The sequence below is a fragment of the Narcine bancroftii genome, chromosome 7 (assembly GCF_036971445.1).
Source record: "Narcine bancroftii isolate sNarBan1 chromosome 7, sNarBan1.hap1, whole genome shotgun sequence".
NCBI lineage: Eukaryota > Metazoa > Chordata > Chondrichthyes > Torpediniformes > Narcinidae > Narcine > Narcine bancroftii.
In genome coordinates this window covers 77,246,756-77,267,196 of record NC_091475.1, presented here as the reverse complement: position 1 = coordinate 77,267,196, position 20,441 = coordinate 77,246,756, and the positions used below count along the sequence as shown (strand labels likewise).

The following is a 20,441-nucleotide window of genomic DNA, read 5'->3' as shown; positions in this document are numbered from 1 at the left end:
CCACTGAGGATCTGCACTGTGGAAAAATCACCCTCTTTTCCCCAAAGAACATGCCGAACTAGCAACACGGGAACTCGGGGGTACTGCGTCCGTGTCCTTGCTTTCCTCCGCCAAGGCTCGAGCACGCTGACGCTAAGCATGTTACCGGCGCTCCAGTCGGGTACCGGCATTGTTTCGGCTCAGGCGCGCTGCGAGACCGGCTGAGTTCTTCCAGCATTTCTGTGTCAGTTTTTAACCAGTGTTTTATTGCAAGTATCAGTGCAGGGTTTGAGTGTGCCCTTTTTTTCCCCATCCTGTATCCTATACAAGAGTTTCCTTTAATTGAATCTAGTGGCTGCCTATTCCCACTGCTTGCCTGTTAACCCAATTATATAATTCATCATGAAATGTATTGAATTACCTTTTACCATACAGTATCAACATTAACCTAATTAAAAGCCATGGTGTATGATATAATGATTAAATCGTTAGTCCTAGTGTAGGAAGCAATAATTTATTTCCCCTCAATTAGAAACTGATTGAGGTTTTCAGAGCAGTTCATCTGTGAAATTTGAATGATATCTGTGAGGACTGTTTACGGCGCCGTCTCCCAAGTCGAGCTTCGACCGGGTGCCCGAATTAATTGATTTCATCTCCATAGTTCCTTCTTTTGCATGACCAGAGCTTTAAATTTGGTGCAACTTTCACTTAAAAGTAAAACAAAAAGTCGTCGGCCTTCCTCCAACCCGTTCTTGTTGAACAGAATGAATAATAATTGAAATAATTTAAAAATAGAAGTGGTCCGAGTAAATCAGAGTTTATTGAAATTCGCCGTTCCTGGAGTGATGTTGCATGGTGGGTGTGGTTCGCCATTCCTCGACGTGTGAGTTCGTTTCTGTTGACAGCGGCTCGGAAACGGGCAACTAACCAACAGCCGACGGACACCGCCAGCAGACGGCGATGACCGTCTGTTCTCCGACGCAGAATTCCACCAAAGGCACTACATTCCACCCCCCCCCCCCTCTTCGTCTCATTTAATAATTAGCCTCCCCGTGGAAGCAAATCGCTAATGCCCAGAGAGTATTCTAATATGTAATTGGATTTCCCGTAAGTACTGTCAGTTCATTTGAAGCAGCGGCGGTGGGGCCGAGCGGTCCCACGCTACATTGTGCGCGCAACAAATGAACCTCTGTTCCTATGGTAATTCTTCACAAACTTCTGCAAAGGGCTTAATTTGTTTAAAGCCCATCAGTGGACACCAAGGAAGCCAATTAGCGGCATAACACGAAGTGGGAGGGCTTCTTGTTCCATCCAGCCTTTTCCTTCACCTCCCACGAATCTTTCCTGAACGGATGGTAAGGACGACGCTTCAAATCTGTTCCCACCTAATATACCTTTCAACGTCCAGATGGTTGTGTTCAGCTTTGACAATCACGAGAGCCAACCCTTTTTTATATCGGGTGCCTGCCAGCTTTTTGCTCATACCTTGACGAAGGGCTCAGGCCCGAAACGTTTGGTTATATCCCTTTACTTGAGATGCGGCTCTTCATGACAATCACAGCGTCTGCAGACCTTCCTGTAGAGACACTAAGCTCTTTCTTTCCCATTGTTGGATCTAATGGTTACATTAAAATAAAATAAACAAACGATGTGGTTGAAGGGCATTTGCATTACAACCGCGACCACATCGTTTCATTGATTCTATAGGAGACTGGGACTCCTTGTAAAGGGAGTGACAGGTGCTGCAGAAACAGGAGTATTTCTGTATCTGAGAATAGAACCCCGAAGTTAGGTGGGGAGGAGCGATGGGCAGGCAAAAATAATGATTCGCATCCATTTTATGGTGGGCAATGTCATATTTTCTCTCTCTACAGATGCTGCTTGATCGGTTAAGTATTTACAACAGGGTTCCATTCCGTTTATAGTTTGGGGGGTGTGAGAAAGTGATGTGTGCCTCAACAAGTTCACGGATACCTAATAAAACGACTCATCGAGGAATCATAAATGCCTTCTCCGACCTCCAACCACCATCTACCGTAATAAAGTCTTAGTCACATCTTTTAACACAAATCACCTCAACTGACAAATGCAGCCAGCGAACACTGCTTTTCACATGCCCAAAGTACTCGTTTAATTCCAACCATTAATGGTAACGGTAATCTAAATCTACCCCCAAAAACCCCACTCATGTCAGAATGAAATCACTGGAAAGTAAAACTCGATTCCATCCGACCCCAGTACAAATATCCTCCTCATTAACTCTTACACAATCGTTTCATTTTAAGGTGGGATTTACTCTTTAATCTAATATTTGTGTAATTCGACACGTTAACATTTTGGGCTCATCATATATTACAAGGAAATTCGGTGGCATGGGATTGAGCCGTTTATGCGGATTGTTTTTTTGCTCGATTCTCCCACTCTTGTCTCTCTGGGAGTCAAGGCGCTGGGGTACCTCTCTTCTGCCTATTGAAGGACAGCTCCTGGGGACCCGAAAGGGAAAAGCCGTTTCCGAGGGCCACGTGTCGCGCCTGTCAGTCAACCCGCCACCTGACAACAGCACCTGTTGAGGGTGTGCGGACAAATCGGAGAACTGTGGTGGGTTTGAGGCATTGGGCTGATGATCGAGCATTTCTGGGTCAGGGAGGGCATTGGACACATTTTACTGGCCTCGCTGCAAAGACAGCCGGAATCGCTAATTGGAAGCCACGACTTCCTCGGGGTGGGGGTGGGGGGAAGAATTATTGCGGTTTCCTTGGTGTTCGGCGAGCTTTTGATTCCGAAATTCATTAATGGCTAAATGCTATTAAAAGATGCGGGGTCATTATCCGGACATACCCTGCTTTGGCTGCACGCTGTTCGCTTCAAGCAGTGGCCTCAGGATCCATCACGAGGCGACGAGGGGCGCTGATTGAGGTTCACGGGGTTGGCACCGAAAATCTCCACCCGCCCCCCTCACTCAGACATACATATCCCTCTCCTCCACACAACGCCCCGTCGACACACGGCCCCCAGAAAACATCGAGCTTCCCCCTACACTGACATCCAGCCCCCACAGACACCCACACACAAGCCCCCACAGGCACATGCATACCGCTCTCCCACACGGACCCACTAACACACATACAGCCCCCTGCCGCCCCACACCGCCTCCCTCGCACACACACCGAGCTCCTCCGCCCCCACTGTCACGATCATTCCCCCCCCCCCCATCCCGACCTCCGAAAAACTCCGGACATTGGGTCACTCCCCCAACCTTTATCTAATTAGTACATATTCGTTCCCTTACGTCACAACCATTCAACTCAACCTCACCCAGGGCGCCAGCCCATTGGCTGCTGCAAACTCATTTAATAGCTGTCAATCTGCATCCCCGGGGCCCTTTCTCTGAGTTACCTTCTCCCCACATGGAAAACACAAGCGAATAACTCCGGGCAAGAGCGGCGGCAAAGCCAGTCAAACCGGAGCATCCCCAACAACTCTGCACCGAGTCCAAGCCCAGACACTCTGAACCGGTTCCAAACCGAGGAACTCTGAACCGGTTCCAAAACTCGCAACGCAACACCGGTTCCAGTACTCGGCGCTAAATCGGGAGTCTCCGCATCGGTTCCAGCCAGTGGAGGGGGTCTACACAAAGAGAACTTTGCTGCTTTTTTTATGCGTTAAGAAAAAAGGAAAGGGTCGCTTTGGATTGCAATTAGGCGAGGACGAGGACGCATATTCACCAGACCCTCGCCCGCGCCTGTTGACAGACTCGGTGCCGTTTGAATGTATAGTTTGATGATGGAGAGTGAGCTGCAGTCTCCGGGCCATCAGATCAGTGCAGCAGGCGGTGGCACGACCGTGGCCGCTACAGGCACCAATGGCAAGCTGGGTGGCGAGCGCGTCAAGCGACCCATGAACGCCTTCATGGTGTGGTCCAGGGGTCAGCGGCGGAAGATGGCCCAGGAAAACCCAAAGATGCACAACTCGGAGATCAGCAAGCGGCTGGGAGCCGAATGGAAGTTAATGTCCGAGGGAGAAAAGCGGCCCTTCATTGACGAGGCGAAGAGACTCCGGGCGCTGCACATGAAGGAGCACCCGGATTACAAGTACCGGCCCCGCCGAAAGACCAAAACTCTGCTCAAGAAGGACAAGTATTCGCTCCCTGCCGCTCTGATGCCTCAAGGCCACGGGGCACTCGGCCCGGCGGTGGGCTTGAACCAGCGGCTGGACGGGGCGGGCGCGGCTGGTGCCTACGGGCACATCAACGGCTGGTCCAATGGCTCTTACCCGGGTTCCGCGGCAGCCGCGGCGGCCGCGGTCATGATGCAGGAGCAACTGTCTTACACCCAGCACCCGGCGCTGGCAGCAGCGGGAGGAGGAGGGGGCGGCGGCGGGAGCGCCGGCGGAGGACCCGTCCATCACCACCACCACCACCATCCGCAACAGCTGCATCGTTACGACATGCCCATCCAGTACAGCCCGCTGCCCGGCTCGCAGGGCTACATGAGCGGCTCCCCTTCCTATGGCACCTTCTCCTCCGGCTACAGTCACCAAACCCCCGGCGGCATCCAGCTGGGCCCGATGGTCAAGTCGGAGCCGGCCCCCAGTCCCCCGGTCAGCTCACACTCCCGCGCCCCCTGCTCGGGGGACCTGCGGGAGATGATCAGCATGTATTTACCTGGTGGAGGAGAAGCAGGCGACCCGTCTGCCAACAGACTGCTGCCGCTCTCTCAGAACTATCAGAGCCCAGCCACGGGAGTCAATGGGACCATCCCACTAACTCACATGTGAATACTGAATCTCGGGAAAGAATGCAATGGGTTTCTTGATGTAAAACAAAGAGTGAACTGCGAACATTTGCTGCCTCTAAACCTAGTGCACACACCTTTTAAAAAGAATTTAAATGTTTTATTACCAAGGTTTTGTACAGTATTTATCATCTCGGGCAATTGGGAAAATGAATGACTCTGTTAATTGTCGGCTGTTGGAATTTGCCCATACGGTGCACTCTCGCTGTTTACATACACTCCAGAATGACTCGAAACGAGCTGTGTGAAAAATCAACACCTAATATTTCTCCCCACCCCACACACCACGGGAATTCTTCGAGTTTTGGACAAGTCTTTCAACTTAATTTGTAGGAGATTTCAGTCGCTTTTAGGTGCAGGTTTGTGATTCATGAGTTTCTACCTTTGAAACCCGTTCCCACGTTTTGCATTGTAACATTTTCTGTAAATCACGGAGATAATTATATTCTAAAATATGCCACTGAATTCCAACAGCAAATGTAAATAGATTCGTAAAGACCTTTCTGAACACACCGACGCGTGTGCTCAGAGCAACTCGGTTGAAATAATAAATTTTACATGAAAGCGTTGTTTATCATTTGTAATTCTGCTTTATCCCAATTCCGTTTTGGAACATGGTTTTGGACACTACATCCTTACACATAAAAACGCGTTTAGAAACGAGGTGTAGTGTTCAATTTTGATTTAATTCCCCCCACAACCGAAAATACCATCTAGCCTGGGCAAGGAAAGTTTACACCTTAATCTGGAGTGAAACAGGAAAGTCTGCTGATTGTAGTAAAAACACAGAAATGCTGAAGGATCTCAGCAGGTCTCGCAGCGTCCACGGCAGGTTAATACATATTACCGACTTTTCGCTCCTCAACCCTTCTCGCTTGAGGAAGGAAGGGCCCAGGCCTGAAACGTCGGTAATAAGTACTTACCTCCGAAGGTCGCTGCGAGACCTGCTGAGATCCTCCAGCATTTCTGTGCTTAATAATCCTAATCCTAGGGGTGGTTAGAACTAAAATATCATGACTTGTGGAAATAGTTTGAAGCATCGAATCTGGTCATTAACTCCAAACCGCAACACTTTACCTTCAATGTCGTTAACCGGGTCAATTTACGAGCCCCTTCGATTTTCTCTCTTTTCTTGAACAAGATTGCATGTTTTATTTTAAATTATGACAATTTAATCGTTTAAATGTTACCGCTCGTTGGGTTTATAACTCAAATTCTCGCCGTTTGTAAGGCAAAAGATTATATTTAACTTCTGTGAATGGTGTCTTCCTTTCCGCGGGAACCACCGGGCATTCTCTTGAGGGGGTTTTAGTCGTGGGACGGTCACCGCTACCTTTAACGAAGAGCAAGAGGAGAAAAGGACCCAACAAGGGCCTTTGCATGTCTGACAGAATTTCTCAAATAGAAACTTGTGTTCCAAAAATCTATTAGATCCTTTCAGAAAATTGCCGCCTGAATTTTGACTAGCATGCGCGTTTGCATGTAACGCCGTTTCATTTAATGCGATGAAAATATATATTTTAATAAATCGGTATCGTCACTGTATCAATATAAAACTAACAGCAGGACGCTATCTTCAACATGCACAAAACCGGTAATCCGGCGGTTAAATTCGGTCTAAATATTTGGTAATTCTACTTCTAAATTAAATTATACAATATTCCAGTTAAACGCCTGCCTGATGTCGGTTGAGACGTCTAACAGCGCTGTGAATGGGGCAGAATTCAAACGAAAAAAATAAGTTGCGTTGTTTCATTAAACCATACAGAACAAGGGCGATTGATGTATTTTACAGACTATAAACCAACAGATTTTAAAGGAATTTGACCGAAACTCGGCTGTTTGCCACGTCCACCGCTGGCTCACTTGTACATAAACTTCGGCGCACCTCACGGAAACAGCCGAACAATGTACTGAACTGTTCCACATTTCTACATTTGCCCTTAACGAATAGTCACCAAGCAAAGAAACAAAACAGACCAGAAGGCTGATTGCTGAAACTGTATCCCGTGCTGACATAAGATTAATGCCACGAATTTGGCGACTTGTAAATGTTTGTTGTCCCAACACCGAGTATCTCTCTTCATTATCCGTGTGATTGGCAATGTTTTTTTTAATTATCCTTTACTCCGACGAATTAACTAATAATTCATGTTAAATGCAAAGTCTGTTCAGAATCGCATGCTTGGGTCAAAGTGGCCGTGCTCGGTTGCAGCTTTATTTCCTCCCTGTTTATTTGTCACGTTATTGAAATAGATTGAGGCATTGTCCTTGAAATACCTGGGTCTGGTCAAGCGGAATTTCTGTTGTTTAGCCCTTTTTAACGCAGTTTTTTTTACAAACTTTGGCATGCTATACATGTTTGCATTTTTTTGATTTGCTATTTATAACAAAAGTTCAATAAATGTCTTCAAATATTGCGAACAGGGATGTCTTTGTACGTGGTGCGTTTCCCCTCCAGAGGTGCTCCTAAGTGTTTGTTGAGAGTTACACAGACAATTTCCCTGAAAACTTGACTGGTCGTCTCCATTTTCTACACCTTTGCTAAGCCAGAGCCTCAAATTGCATCCAAGAGAGAGAGAGAGAGAGAGAGTTCACATTTTAGAACGATGACCCAGATACTGCCTTCCCAGAGTTTCCTATTTTTTATTTCCGATTTCCATTACGTGCAGCAGTTTAGTTTCAATGTCCAAAACAAATGGGTTTAAAGAGGGTTAGGTGCGCTGGGACCCAGAGGTTGCTCTCCGCCCCATCTCCAAAAACTGGATTTTTAAGTCACGGAAAACTTTTCGCTCAGGTGCAGCAGAGTATTCGCCAGTCCTCGCAGCGCGTCTGCGCTTCTGAAAATAAAGTCACGTCTCTTCGTCGGTGAGCGTCGGCGCTTCTACTGCAGGTGGAAGCTGCTACTAGGTTGGCAATTGGCAGTGTGCCGCGCTTAAACGGTGGAGAACCCCATAAAGATCGTGACTTCACTTCAGGGGTTTAAAAAGTGCGGTGTGGCCGTTTATTTTATGCTACATCAAATCCTAAAAAAAATTAGAGCCAAACCTGGAGCCGTCGATTCACGCGAACTTCGGTTTGGCTTGTGGAGACAGTAGCTTTGGTTATTTCTACAGATGGGCCCTGCCGAGGCGGTCCTCCGCGACCGAGGACGACTTGTTTCCATGCACCCGTTGGGCTCTGAGGTTGTCACTGTGGGACCCGCAAATTCTGCCACAGTAGGGTAGGAGTTGGCTCTCGGGACCGGCGGATAGGGAATGGGGAAGGGGCGCGCTCCTTCCGTCGGTCACACGGGTCTGCCGTGTGCGCCCGAGGCAGCAACTTCTCCCCATCGGTCTTGTGTTTCCAATAGGCACAGGACAGGGGGGGACAACCACTTTATCAAGGAAGCCCTTGAATCGCTTCCTCTTGCCCTGGCGCAGTTCAAAACGGGTCAGTGTCGGGAGTGTGGTGTGAGGCCGACGAAAGACGTGGCCTGCTTAGCGGAGAGGTTTGAGTGCGATTAGCGAAGGTCGAGAGAAGACGCTGGCGTTTGGCTCGCTTCTCCCATCAGTGCCTCACTTCCCAGATGGCTGGAATCACGTCGCAGCCTAGGCAAACATTGTGGACGAAATTCACATTGACTTCAGAGGGGCTTTGTACCCCGAGGAGAGCGCAGAACCCGAAGAGGTCTTCCAGGCGGCCTAGATTTGTTTTAGGGACCACAGCAGTTGAATTGGTTGGATTCATACTGCAGGGGAAACAACGGAGACAGCGCAAACCAGGAAAGCGGAATGAAATGTTAAAAAGTCATTATTTTGCACCACTTGTCATTTTTATTTAGTCACAGCATATTCAATGCATCTAAATCAAACACGTTTGTCGCTCAGATCAAAGAAGAACGTTTCTAATACTGAAGGCAGAATTAAAGCCCCACCAATGTGAGTTGTTTAGAAAGTGACCATTTCCCCTCTGCGTTAGCCGATCCAGTGCAATTTATCCGATAACGTGCTCAAAGACTCAACCATCTATAAACGCGAGCCAAAAATTACTATCCGGTTTATAGTTTCCATATGTATGGACCATCATGTTTATCCTTCTGCTTAAATGACGAGTTCTCCTGCCAACTCCATAATCTTCCCAACACTCCATTAAATCCATTTTGCAACCTTCGGAGACCATTCCGACTGCTTGTTCAAATGTGCTCCGATCGAGGGATCTCACGCTGCAACAAACCCCGACCAACACCTCCTTTCACAACGAGGTCCAGACCCAAGCAAAAGTAAATGCTTCCTATCGCCTGCGTTCTTTGTAAAATCCCGTTGACCTATAAAGCAGGGACAATTGCGACTGATCGCTAACCTGGGCTTTGAGTGCTTTTAGCATTGCTTGATCTGCGATGAGTTGTGGCAGTTAGAGGAGACCTAGAGTGTAGGGAATTTCCGAGAGTGGATTCATTTTTATGCTTTTGGAAAACTAGGCCGTGAATTAGGCAGTGTCCAACACTACAGGCAGTATTCGGAAAAGTGGGGAGACTCTTGGCCAAGTGGGGTACGGACAGTGTTGAAACAATTTCCAATAAAGTGGACATTGGGTTCATGTTTGGATTGGGCTCCTTGTTTTAGTCATTGTCTGGAGAACGCCCTATACCTTGGCGAGCAGTGGTGTGGAAAGGGAGCAGCGTGCCAGTGATTTCTTCTCATATCCGCTGCCTTGCCACTCAGTAGAAAATAGTTCACATCAAGTTGCACGTTTGCAAATGTTACAACTAAAAATATTAGACTATCTTTAGGAGGGTTCAAAAGACTCATTCAATTATGCACACATATAAACTCAACGCTGCGAAATATCCAACCCCTAAATAGATCCATAGAGCAATAAAACTGCAGCACAAAAAAAAACAAGCCCTTCGGCCCATCTAGACCATTCCGAACTGCCTGGTTCCACTGACCTGCACCCGGTCCATAGACTCCATACCCCTCCCATTCATATACGATCCAAATTTTCTTAAATATGAAAATAGAAACCACTTTCACCACCTCAGCTAGCAGCTCCTTTCACACTCTTACCCCGCTCTACGTGAAGAAGTTCCCCAATGTTCCCTGTAAACATATTACCTTTCACCCTTAACCAATGCTGTCTCGTTCTTACCTTGGTTACCTTCAATTAAAAAAAACCTGCTTGCATTTACTTGATCTGTACCCTTCATAAATTTATATACATCTAGCAAATCTCTCCTCCCCCACCCCCCATCCCTCATTCTTCTAGCTCCAGGCAATAAAAACCTTGCCCTTACTTCTTGATCCCCTCGCCTTGCAGTTCCGCCTTCAGCAACTTTGAATGCGTCGTCTACATTTAAATGTTAAATTACATTTTAAATGTAAATGAATTTTAATTTTTATCAGCAGAAAAATAACATCAGGAGCGAGTGTTCGTGGACGATCCCCCATCCCCTCCCCCCAGCAGTCTCTTCAAAGGTGCGTGGGCTTGCGATTGCCTTTGCCTGGGCTGGATTGGAACCTTTCCATTTGCTAACAGCCAATTCAGATTTCCTAAGCTCCACGCAGGCAGTCACAGGCACTTTGCCGGATCACGGCACCATGAATCAGCTGATTCAAGGGTCAAAGGGACTGGCAAGCAATAGAATCTGGCACTGAGCCCACCCTGAACTCAGAAAAAGGCGACTGCTGTGAATTCGTTAGCAGAGTGACTCCGTTTTTTAGCTTCCCACATGGGACGCATATCTGCAGATGCTGGGGTCCAGTGCAACACACAAAAGTGCTGGAGAAACTTAGTCACCATGCAGTCACGCAGCATCCATAGGAAGTACCTTCGTCAAGGTATGAGCAGACAGGCGCCTGAATAAAAAGGTTGGGGGGAAGGGGTAGGGGAGAGAGGTCGGGACAGGGGGAGGAGTACAGGCGAGCAGGTAGAGAAGGATAGTCCAAGGCTCAGAGCATGCAGGCCCGATTCTGCCTCTGTTTTAAGGGTCTTTATTTGTTTTTATAACTTCGCCTGATGAATCAGTTTAATTTTTGAGTTTAAAGTGAAGGATATTCAGCATTCGGTCAGCAATCCCTTGTTTCAAAGGCTGTCTGGAGAAACCAAACGAGCCAACTGAGTGCCACCTCCCTCCGCCAGAGAAGGTCATTGCATGTTTACAGCGGGACGTTTCGTTGTTAAGTCGGCACGGGGAAATCCCGGAAAGTTTGCACAAAATCGTGACACCGATCTGACCACAGGAGGTGGGGTTGTCGTTAGGAAAGGCTGGGTGGGTGGTGGGGGGGGGGGGGGGGTGGGCAGAGTCTTTCAATAGACTCGAATAATAGGCGGCGGTTACTTTGCAGTCCTGGTAAATTTCGGTGCAACTATGGTACAACTAACTCCATAAATGTCTTGGGGATTTCTATGGCTCCTAACTGGAAGCTGGTTGAAAGAAACCTTTCTCAATTTCGAAACATTTGAACTTTCAGAAAGGACGAGATGTCTGGGAAGATGGAAGAATTCAACTTCTTTTTGAACCATGTATAATATTTTCGGATAGTACCCAATGAGGAACTATCTCATGACACCAGAAACCCTGGCAAATTTCTACAATGGAAAGTGTGCTGACCATCTGCATCACGGTCTGGTATTGGGACACCAAAACCCCTGAATACCAAAAGCCCTGCAAAAGGTAGTGGACACAGTCCAGGACATCAAAGGCTTTTGCCACCCTTCCCACTATAGAGAACATCTACAGGGAACGCTGCCATCCGAGAGCAGCAGCAATCAAGGATCCACACGTCCCAGCACACACTCTGTTCTCACTGCACCCATCAGGAAAGAGGTATCGGTGCCAAAAGACTCTTACCTACAGGTTCAGGAACAGCTGCTCCCCCTCCACCATCAGACACAACAAACTCAATCAGAGATTCATTTAAGAACCCTTGTGCACTTTATTGATTTTTTTTCTCTCTGTATTGCACAGTTGGTTTGTTAACATTTGTTACCTGTTTACAGTTCTTTATTTGTTTACATGTTTACGCTGTGTACAGTTTTGTTTCGCGCTACCATTTAGTGGTAATTCTGCCGCGCCCGCAGAAAAAGAATCTACGATTGTATGCGGTGTATACCTACAATAAATCTGAAATCATCTGAACAAACAGATGACCAAGTATGAGAAGAAAATAATGGATACAATGTCAGATAGCTATTTGGAATTTGAATATTGTTGCCATTAACTCATTTTCAGTCTAATTAGCATAGTGATGTGTGAAATAATATGTTTTTAAATAAAACCTTCCTATTATCCTGCTATTCTGAATGCAGGTCCTGATGCAGGGTCTCCATCCAAGTCATCAACAATTCCTTTCCCCTCACATATGCTACTCAGCCCACTGTGTTCCTCCAGCAGTTTGCTTATTTTTGCTCCAGATTCCAACATCTCATCTGTATCCCTACTGAAGCAAATATCTAGTTTTAACTGAGACTCCCTTCAGGCAACAAAAACCTCCCCAGGGTTCTTCACTCGACTGATATCATCAGTTGGAAGGTGGACCAGGAATTGTTTATTCAATTGAAAAACAAAACCTGGAGATGGTGGAGATCTGAAATAAAAAAAGCGAGGGAACCATTCAGCATGCCCCACAAAGGAGAAAGACTGCAGAAGCTGGGAAATTGGAGGAACACAAAATGCTGGAGGCATCCTGATAAGGGGTTCAGCCAGAAACATTGACAGTCTATTGCCTTCCATGGATGCTACCTGACCCACTTAGATCTTCCAGAAGTCTGTGTGTTGTTTCAGCAAGTCAGGCACCATTCAGTACAGTCTGATCTGCTGAGTGTTTTCAACTTATCATTTTTTAAACATTGGATAGTTTCTTGTGATTTACATGCATCAAATTACATGTTTACAATGCAACTGACTTTAGTCATGCTTCAACCAAACAGAAACCACAGTTTCTGCTGCCTGATTCCATATTGCTTACTCCTGATGTTCTTTCTTTGGCTTGGCTTCGCGGACGAAGATTTATGGAGGGGGTAAAAAGTCCACGTCAGCTGCAGGCTCGTTTGTGGCTGACAAGTCCGATGCGGGACAGGCAGACACGATTGCAGCGGTTGCAGGGGAAAATTGGTGGGTTGGGGTTGGGTGTTGGGTTTTTCCTCCTTTGCCTTTTGTCAGTGAGGTGGGCTCTGCGGTCTTCTTCAAAGGAGGTTGCTGCCCGCCAAACTGTGAGGCGCCAAGATGCACGGTTTGAGGCGTTATCAGCCCACTGGCGGTGGTCAATGTGGCAGGCACCAAGAGATTTCTTTAGGCAGTCCTTGTACCTTTTCTTTGGTGCACCTCTGTCACGGTGGCCAGTGGAGAGCTCGCCATATAACAGGATCTTGGGAAGGCAATGGTCCTCCATTCTGGAGACGTGACCCATCCAGCGCAGCACATTGATTGGATAATTTAGCATGGCAGAGGTGAGTACTACAGTTTTGTGAGACTATATTGGTGTGAGCAGAAGAGAGGTGATGAGCATTGGGAGAGTGAAATTGCACATGAAAAAGAAGCAATTGTGAGCACAGGTGAGATTAATGGTGAGCACACAATTGAAGTGGAGGAAGAAGTGGTGGGTCATTGTAAACACAAACAGCGTGCACTTTTTATCATCACTTTTCAGGATTTGTGGGTCATGGAAAAATGCTGGCATTGATTGCCATCTCGAGTTCTTTAAAGGTGCAAATGTTTTTTTTCTTGATGAAGTGTGGGGCACTGACTGTATTTTTGGGCTGTATTGCACGTTGAAAGAATCAAAGGTTGATCTAAACCCAAGGCTTTTATTAACTAGAAGACTGGAGCATATCACGTGTAGGTCGACCAGTCCAAAATGATCTGGGTCTGGCTGGGAACAACCCTTTAAGATCTGCCAGTAGGCGTGGCTACGCTCTCAGCCAATCACGACCATCCTATACTACAAAATATACATATGCACATTGGTGATAGAATCCGTACTGTCACACGGGCCATTTTCAGAAATCAATTGTTGATCAAAGAACTGTTGAGGGAACTCAACGGGTCAGATAGCATCCATGGGTAGAAATGGTCAGTCAGCGTTTCACTCTGGATCATTCATTAAGATCTTCTTGCCCTACTTTTCATAAGCCAATTTAAACTCTTATTTTCATGAGCCAATTGACTTTATGGCACTAAGTAAACCATGTTCTTGTAAATTTGTATCACCTATCCATTTTACCTACAATTTAACTGATTTTATATATTCACACTGACAAGATGTTGATGTATTCGCCTGGACTATTGGTCCAGAGATGCAACCACAATAAGATTACAACTCATCTTAATCAAACCCATGTATATGATGTGGCAAATGGTCCAAATGTTCTCTGTCAGAAGTACAAATTCTCACACGAGTCTCTTTAAAGTCGGTGACACGACAAGCTTTATTTACAAGTCTGCAGAGTTGGACTCGACTGGCTTCTCGCCAAGTCAAGCCCCGATACATACAGTGCATTGATTTTTATACCTTTTTTGCTTGTCCTTCCCCTCCTCTTTAACACTGTTTTAATTGGTTAGTTTGTGCAAAATCATTCTAAGTACACTTGCATCTGTAATTATCATGTTAGTCACGTACACTACGAACTCTGCACACACTAAATTCTGTTTTTCACTCTTTTATCAATCTTTGGCTCCTACATGTCTCTTTGTGACCATGAAAGATCTCTGTTTGTTATAACATTGTCCAGCTAAACTTTTATGGTAAGCTCCCTGTCTATTCTTGTTTCCCCTTTTATGATTAATCATCACATTTTAACTTAAGCCCTTTTTAACCTAAATCCTCTATCTATAACATTCTCTACCAACATGTCAAGGTACTACAAGGGGATGGATAGCTATTGTTAAATGAGAAATAAAAACAGAAAATGCTGGAAATGTTCAACAGGACAGGCCACATCTGTGGGCAGAGAAACAGTTCACAAGGACACCATGAAATGAGAGCTGATTAATTTAGTAATCCTGCAACAAGATTATTTTGAGAAGAATTATAATGACTTTCATACTGAATTTCAGAGCAAACATATGAACACAGATGAATAACACAGAGGAAGATTGGAAAATCAGGGTGTTGTGTGTGAAGTTTGGTGGTTCAAAGAGCAACGAGTCTGTACACAGACTGAACACAGGAAGGATCTTTATTAAAACACCCATAAGGTGATCACAACAGGGCTAACACCCACTCGTACTCTCAATCACACAACAGTCAAATCAGACTTAACTCTATTGATACTAGCAACTGTGTACAGACTTATAACAACCAAGGATTACAACATGCAACCCGGCATTCCTTGTCTAATGTGAGGACAGCTACAACACTAATATACAACAGCCCTGATCCCTGTGTAGTGCACACCTCATCAAAGACTCCTCTAGCATTGACCACAGTTCACAACCTGGAGTGGAGCAGGGTTCATTTCAGGACTGAAGTGGAAAAGAGATCAAGCTATTCCATGTGATAGAATTTATAGTATAGTAAGCTGGAGGATCCAGCTCAGGTAATCACTAGATGATTAAAGGAGCCAATGGTCAGATGTAGATCAATGGGTGGACAGACTCCAATGTTGATTGACAGGTGATGCAAATTCCAATTAGGTTCCAGATGGAGAGGTCACATGACCCTCCACAATCCACATCTCCACCAGGTTCCAGATGGAGAGGTCACATGACCCTCCACAATCCACAAAATCCAGAATGGAAGCAAATCAGGACTTTGTGGATGATATGCTTAAAAGGTCTCAGTCATAGGAACATGAGAAATATGAGCAGGAGTTGGCCATCCAGCTATTCAAGTCTGCTCCATCATTCAATAGGAACATGGCTGATCTTCCGCTTCCTGCCATTTTCCAGCATTATCTTCATGTGCCACAATTTCCTTAACATCCAAACACCTGTCCATGACCACTGTCTGACTGAACACATTTCTCACCATTTCAGTCTCCCCATCCTGGAGTTAGCGTGGGGGAAACAAACTCCAACCCTAGCTGCTCAGCCATTTTATAAAAGTTTCAACGAGATCTCCTCTCAAACTATAGAGAATACAACGTTCAAAGTTATTGAAATGATATCACATACATCCCTGAGATTATTTGTCCTGTAGGCCAAGCAGAATTTCCACTATTGTACTTATCTTGTTATCTACTTATTCCACAGGAAGATCTCTCGTGATTGCCCAACACCAGATCCATGGCCAAGAAGGTCCAACAACACCTTTACTTCTTGTGGAGGTAGAGGAAAGATCAGCTTCCACCCTCCACCCTCACTACATTCTACAGGGGATGCATTGAGAGCATCCTATGTAACTGCAACACTGCCTGTTTCAGGAACTGCACCATCTCAGAACACAAGTCCCTGCAGTGGATAGTAAAGACTGCTGAGGGGATTATTGGGGTCTCTGTCCCTGCCATGATGGACATTTATAACGTCCGTTGCTTGTGGAAAGCCGCACACATTGTGAAGGACTCCACACACCCCTCCCACAATGTGTTCTCCCTCCTGCCATCCGGGAAGAGGTACTGAACCATTTGAGCCCTCATGACAAGATTACGAGACAGCTTTTTCCCACAAGCCATGAGGCTTCTGAACTCTTGGGGACACAGGCCTAGGATTTGTAACATGATATTTATAAGTAATATTTATGATATGTTATTTATAAAAAAGTTTCAGAGGTAATTTATCCATGTAAGTAACCAGCTCCACGGTCTGGAGAAACACTATCTTATTTTTCATTGTACACTGCAAGGTTTATGGTATGAACAACAAATAAATTCAACTTGACTTGTCTATTTAAACTATACTCAAGAAAAAAAGAAATGTGTACAAAGAGAAAAATGTAAACAAACTGACGGCAATACAGAAAAAAATAAATATTCAGTAACAATTAATGTGCAGATTAAGAGTCTTTAAATCAGTCTCTGGTTGAGTTTGTGGTTGAGGAGTCTGATGGTGGAGGTGTAGCACCCATTCCTGAACCTGGTGGTGTGAGACTTGTGGCACCTTTCCTGATGGCAGCTGCGAGAACAGAGCGTGTGCTGGGTAGTGTGGATCCTTGATGATTGTTGCTGCTCTTCGAAGGCTGCATTCCCTATAGATTTGCTGGATGGTAGGGAGATTTTTGCTTGTGATGTCCTGGGGTCTGCCTACTACCTTGTGCAGGGTTTTCCATTCAGAGCCCATACCAGGCCATGTTGCAGCCAGTCAGCACACTTTCCATGACACATCTTTAGATATTTCCCAAGGTTTCCGATATCGTAACAAACCTCCACAAACTCTGGGGGAAGTAGAGACACGCGTTCTTTCCTTTCAATGGCATTAGTATGTTAGGTCGAGGAAAGATCCTACGAGATAGAGACATCCAGGAATTTAAATTTGCTCACCTTTTCCACCTCTCTTCCCCAATGATCATTGAAGAAGGGCTCAGTCCCAAAACATTGGTTATATACCTCCTAAGGACACTGCAAGACCTGTGGAGTTCCTCCAACATTTAGTTTTCTCTTCGTAAAGTCTACAATCAGTTCCTTGGTTTAGATGACATTGAGTGAGAGGTTGTTGTTAAACAGCCACTCCTATTGGCTGTCTGCACCCGCTGCAGCCACTGTACCCGCCACGACACTATTGCGCACGCGCGAGTCCCCGCAAAACATGCTAGTTAAAGAAAAGGAGCTTGGCTGGTGGCGGACGCCATTTCCAGGAGCTCTCGTTATACATTGTATTTTTGAATTTAACAGTAAAGCATTCGTCAGAGGTTGCCACTTGGTGTGGTCTGGTTATTTGATGTAATAACAAACGGTGCACCATTTAACCAGGTTTTCAATCTCCTTCTTTTATGCTGACTCATCATCCCATTTTATTCAATACTGTGGTATTTTCAGCAAATTCGTAAATGGTGTTGTTGTACCGAGTCACAGTTATAGGTATAAAATGAGTAGAGCAGGGATAGAGATTATGAAGGAGGTGTTCTTGCCAACCCTCACTGATTGGGATCTGGAGGTGAGGAAATCTAGGATCGAATTACAGTTGGGTACTGAGGGCCAGGTCCTGGAGTTTGGTGATTAGTTTTGAGGAGATGATGGGGTTGAATGCCGAACTGAAGTCAATTAAGAACATCCTTATGAATGCATCTTTTTTGTCTGGATATTCCATGGTTTTGTGTGGAGCCTGTTGCTGTGGTATGCAAATTGGAACAAATTCACCTTGCCTCTCATATAGGAGATGATGTACTTCAACACCAGTCTCTCAAAACACTTCAGCGCTATAGATGTGAGTGCCACTGGTCTGTAGTCATTTAGGCAGGTTGCCACACTCTTCTTGGGCACTGGTACGATTGAGGCCTGTTTGAAACAGGTGGGTACCGGGTATGTAGGAGTGAGATGTTGAAGATATCCATGAATACATCGGTGAGTTGGTCAGCACAGGTTTTCAGTAGCCATCCAGGTACTCCGTCGGGACCTCATGCTTTCCTTGGATTCACTCTCCTGAAGGCAGGTCGCACAGCATCCTTGGACACTGACAGTACGGGATCATCAGGAGATGCTTCTTCCTTTTTAAAAAAAAATAATTTTTTTTTAACCATACATGCGGTCAATTACAAAGTTAAAGAGTAACAAGTAAAAAAATAGATCCAGTATTTACTCCATGATGGTTCTACCCCAACCCCCACCCACCCAAGAAAGACCCCAAAGAAAAAGATGTGGATATAGAAAAATAAAAGCAGAAAAAACGGAAAGAAATAGAAAAGAAAGAAAAAGCAGAATGAACTGTTGAAAAGTGCTGCACACTCCACAGATCACGAGTTCATATTCTCTTTAATCTTCTTTGGAGAGGATCAGTGCAAGTCTCGAGGGCTAGGAAGAACACAACTAAAATTTACACCTGAGATTTGCAAATATGGATGCAAAACTTGTAAAAATATGTCCAGTACTTCTTCTTTGTTCTGATGGTCAAATTGGGCATAAAAGGCATTGAGTTCATCTGGGAGTGAAGCTTTGCTATCTCCTATTGCCTTGGTTTTGGTTTTGCAGCAGGTTATGTCATTTAGGCCCCGCCACAGCTGTCGGGTATCCTTTGTGGTTTCCATTCTCGTCTGGAATCTCACTTCACCTGGGAGGTAGCTTTCTGCAGGGCATACCTGATCTGGGTCTCTGGTCTTAAATGCCTGTGATCTGGCTCTCAGCTGGTTCTGGATTTCATTTTTCATCCAGGGTGTCTGGTTGGGGAAAACTCTGAATGGATACAGTCTTCAAACCCTCCTCATAAGGCAAAATTTCCAACCCACTGAAACCACTTTAGTGTATCTTTGCTACATTCCCTCTACTTGGCAAATATATTTTTTCATACGTAAGGAAGCCACACACCAGGTACGCCAAAATTCCATACATTTGGAAGGAGACACTAGCCCTTGGAGTCCTGGATGAGAAGAGCTGGTAAAGGCACTTTGAGATATCCTTCCTTAATCCTTCCACAACCGTTTCCTCATTTTTTGACTTGAAAATTAGATTTAAAATTCTCACACTGTTTATTATGGTTTGACTCGCTTGTATCAAAGTACTCCAAGGGTGCTTGCTTAAGCAAACCACTGAGAAGATCTGGCTTATTGCCGTGCTTTCTAATCCGCAGGGCCACCATTGAGAAGCTGTAAAGCGACCCCATGACCACTCTCTGTTGTTCCTGCTCCTTATCTCCCCCTATCCAATATATTTCCCCCGTAAATACGCCTCGACTGGTTGTTTACTGATTTAAAGGCAGTCTATATCCAACAGCGTTCTAAATACAGGTAATGAGCAGCACTTTATCGGGCGTTAGCATATTTCTGTTCTCTCGCATTTACTGCCTGCTATTGGTTGTGTTTCTGTCACAGGAGATTATGGAGACAGATTGCATGGAACAAATGTGCTGAACCAGATTAGAAAGAAAGAGAAATAACAACTGCGCCAATAAATTCCTCATGAGAGCCTTATCAGACAAGTCCACACTGATATGTTTCCCATTGTTGGAGGCTCTTAATCCAGTGCTTCATGACGACATCTCCTCCTGAGTCCCACCATTTGTTTCCCGGGATCATTGCATTAAATCCGTTTGTGCAATTTGGAGTGGCGCCACAGTGGTGCCTGGCATCGCTTCTGAACTATTATACTGGCGGCATGTCATTGCCATGGAGCTAGGGTTTACACGCAGATCCACTCAGCCTACCGTGCAGCCGGCACTCACTGTCCACTTTTACATGCTGTACATTTTAATGGTTTGAATGGTATCAGTGATGCAAGATATCTTCCTTTGTTTAGAAACACGTAACACTTTGAAATGGTTGGATTAATTGGAAATTCTAATTCAATCCATCCTGTGGGCAGATTCTTAAAGACCTGGTGGAACGAATATCTTCCAATTTGCCTGCAATTGGCATCCATATTCTTCTTTGTGACAGCACACGAATGATCCGCTGTCTTCACTGCACAGGATACCATCTCCAAATTGTATCTTACCGTTCATTATTACCATACCTATTTATCTTGTAGGCAAAGCTTTTGCAAGTCAATAGCATTTATCATCCTCCTTTAGCAGACACTACATCATTCAGGTCCCCCATCTCTCCAAGTCACACCTTTCTGTTCTCTTCACTCCTCCTCATGTTCTCTGGAAATTGACACTTGATT

The 20,441-nt window shown here is 45.4% G+C and overlaps 1 protein-coding gene and 1 long non-coding RNA gene across 2 annotated transcripts; both read left to right on the top strand.

Annotated features, from left to right (window-relative positions):
• The first annotated feature begins 1,235 nt into the window (after positions 1 to 1,235).
• On the top strand, positions 1,236 to 16,676 carry LOC138739031 (uncharacterized). Its single transcript, XR_011341965.1, has 2 exons — positions 1,236 to 1,334; positions 15,946 to 16,676. It is a non-coding gene; the product is annotated as an uncharacterized lncRNA (long non-coding RNA).
• LOC138739882 (transcription factor SOX-1-like) lies at positions 3,392 to 5,037 on the top strand. The gene has a single exon (XM_069892395.1). The coding sequence runs from the start codon at positions 3,748 to 3,750 to the stop codon at positions 4,753 to 4,755; it is 1,008 nt and encodes a 335-aa protein (XP_069748496.1). The 5' UTR covers positions 3,392 to 3,747; the 3' UTR covers positions 4,756 to 5,037.
• Positions 16,677 to 20,441: the final 3,765 nt, after the last annotated feature.